This window comes from Pseudogymnoascus verrucosus, assembly GCF_001662655.1.
Source record: "Pseudogymnoascus verrucosus strain UAMH 10579 unplaced genomic scaffold scaffold_114, whole genome shotgun sequence".
Lineage (NCBI taxonomy): Eukaryota > Fungi > Ascomycota > Leotiomycetes > Thelebolales > Thelebolaceae > Pseudogymnoascus > Pseudogymnoascus verrucosus.
Window position 1 is genome coordinate 1 of NW_017263765.1, and position 1,404 is coordinate 1,404.

A 1,404-nucleotide genomic window follows, 5' to 3' on the forward strand; every position below is an offset into this window, starting at 1 on the left:
GCTAAAGGGAATAGTTGGAATAGCAGACTCTCTGACTATTCTCACTATTCCTACTAATCCAATCACGTGTACGTCCTGTAAGAGGTGCCACACTTATTGCAGGTACCGATTCCCATAGGTGCCCTTCTAAGGAGGCACCTTGCTCTACACAGGTGCCTTTCCTAATAGGCACCTTTCTTTTGCCGGGTACCTTCTAAGAAAGGTACCTTTTCCCAAAGGTGCCCTCATTAACTAAGCTACCTACAATCTCTACGTCCATTTCCTACTGCCAATTAGCCGCAAGCTATTTTACCTTATTATTCTATCTTGCGGCATATAGGTTGCATGTTTCAGCCGTAACACTAGGTCCCCTCCCTCGAGGCCTAGTCCCGTAGGCCATTGCTAACTAAGAATCCACCAGCCTACTTAAGCGTGGTGGGTCCCCCATATTCGTAGGGTGGGCAAGGCCACGACCATGTCTTCCTCTAAACACTCAAAAATCAAAGAACGTAAACTGCTCGCTAACTGCATAACCCGCGAAGGGGTTAAAATGCCTTCCTGTTCCCGCTGCGAGAAACGAGGTCTCCGCTGCCTCGCTTCCGCATCCTCAAAACGATGTAATGAATGTGTTCGTTCGAATTCCCGCAACTATGATGTCTCTAGTCCCTCTACTAGTGACTGGCAGTCGCTATAGAAAGAAGAGGATCGTCTTCGACTCGAAACTCGCATGACTCGCGAGGCCGTGGCAACTGCCATAGCCCGTCTCAACTGCCTCGAGCAGCAGCAGGATCTCCTTAAGACCCGAGGTGCTAAGATGCTTTGCCGCGGTCTAAAGACCCTTGACGAACTAGAGGAGGTAGAAGAACGTAAGCGGCAAGAAGCCGAAGCCCACGGTTACCTCGCCAGTCCTTCCGTAACTAACCCTAGGAGCGCTGTCCCTAAGCACGACTACCTGTCGGCCCTTTCCCCTAGGTTCTTCGATCGTTAGGGTGTCGACGGTAGAACTCCGCCAGCAACTCTAGGCAGCTGAGGTTTCCCCTCAACTCCCATAAGTTGTCCGTAGGTTCGTAACCTTTCCACTTTATCAAAAACTCTTCTCAGCGTCCTACTAACCTTTTGTCTAGGATTGCCTCGACCTCATATTCGATGATCTCATTTTCGGGTTGAAGTTCGGTATCTGTCGCAATCGGGGCATCCCCTCTTGCTAGTTCTAATAATGAGACATAAAACACTAGATAGAGTTTGGAGTTCTTAGGTAGCTGCAGCTTGTAATTAACTAAGCTAACTTCCTCTAATATCTTAAATGGTCCTAATTTCTTGAAGTCCAACTTCGTACTTAGTCGTTTCGTTTTGATGTGTTTTTAGAGTAGGTATACTTTATCCCCCTCCTTAAAGGCAGGTTCCATACTACGCTTTCTGTTTGCA

At 48.0% G+C, this 1,404-nt stretch overlaps 1 protein-coding gene across 1 annotated transcript; it reads left to right on the forward strand.

The window, feature by feature from the left end:
- Nucleotides 1–706: 706 nt before the first annotated feature.
- Nucleotides 707–1,187, forward strand: VE01_10720 (uncharacterized protein; the record flags this gene model as incomplete). The annotated part of the gene is made up of 2 exons (XM_018280105.1): nucleotides 707–892; nucleotides 1,104–1,187. The coding sequence occupies 2 exons, from the start codon at nucleotides 707–709 to the stop codon at nucleotides 1,185–1,187; spliced, it is 270 nt and encodes an 89-aa protein (XP_018125039.1).
- Nucleotides 1,188–1,404: the final 217 nt, after the last annotated feature.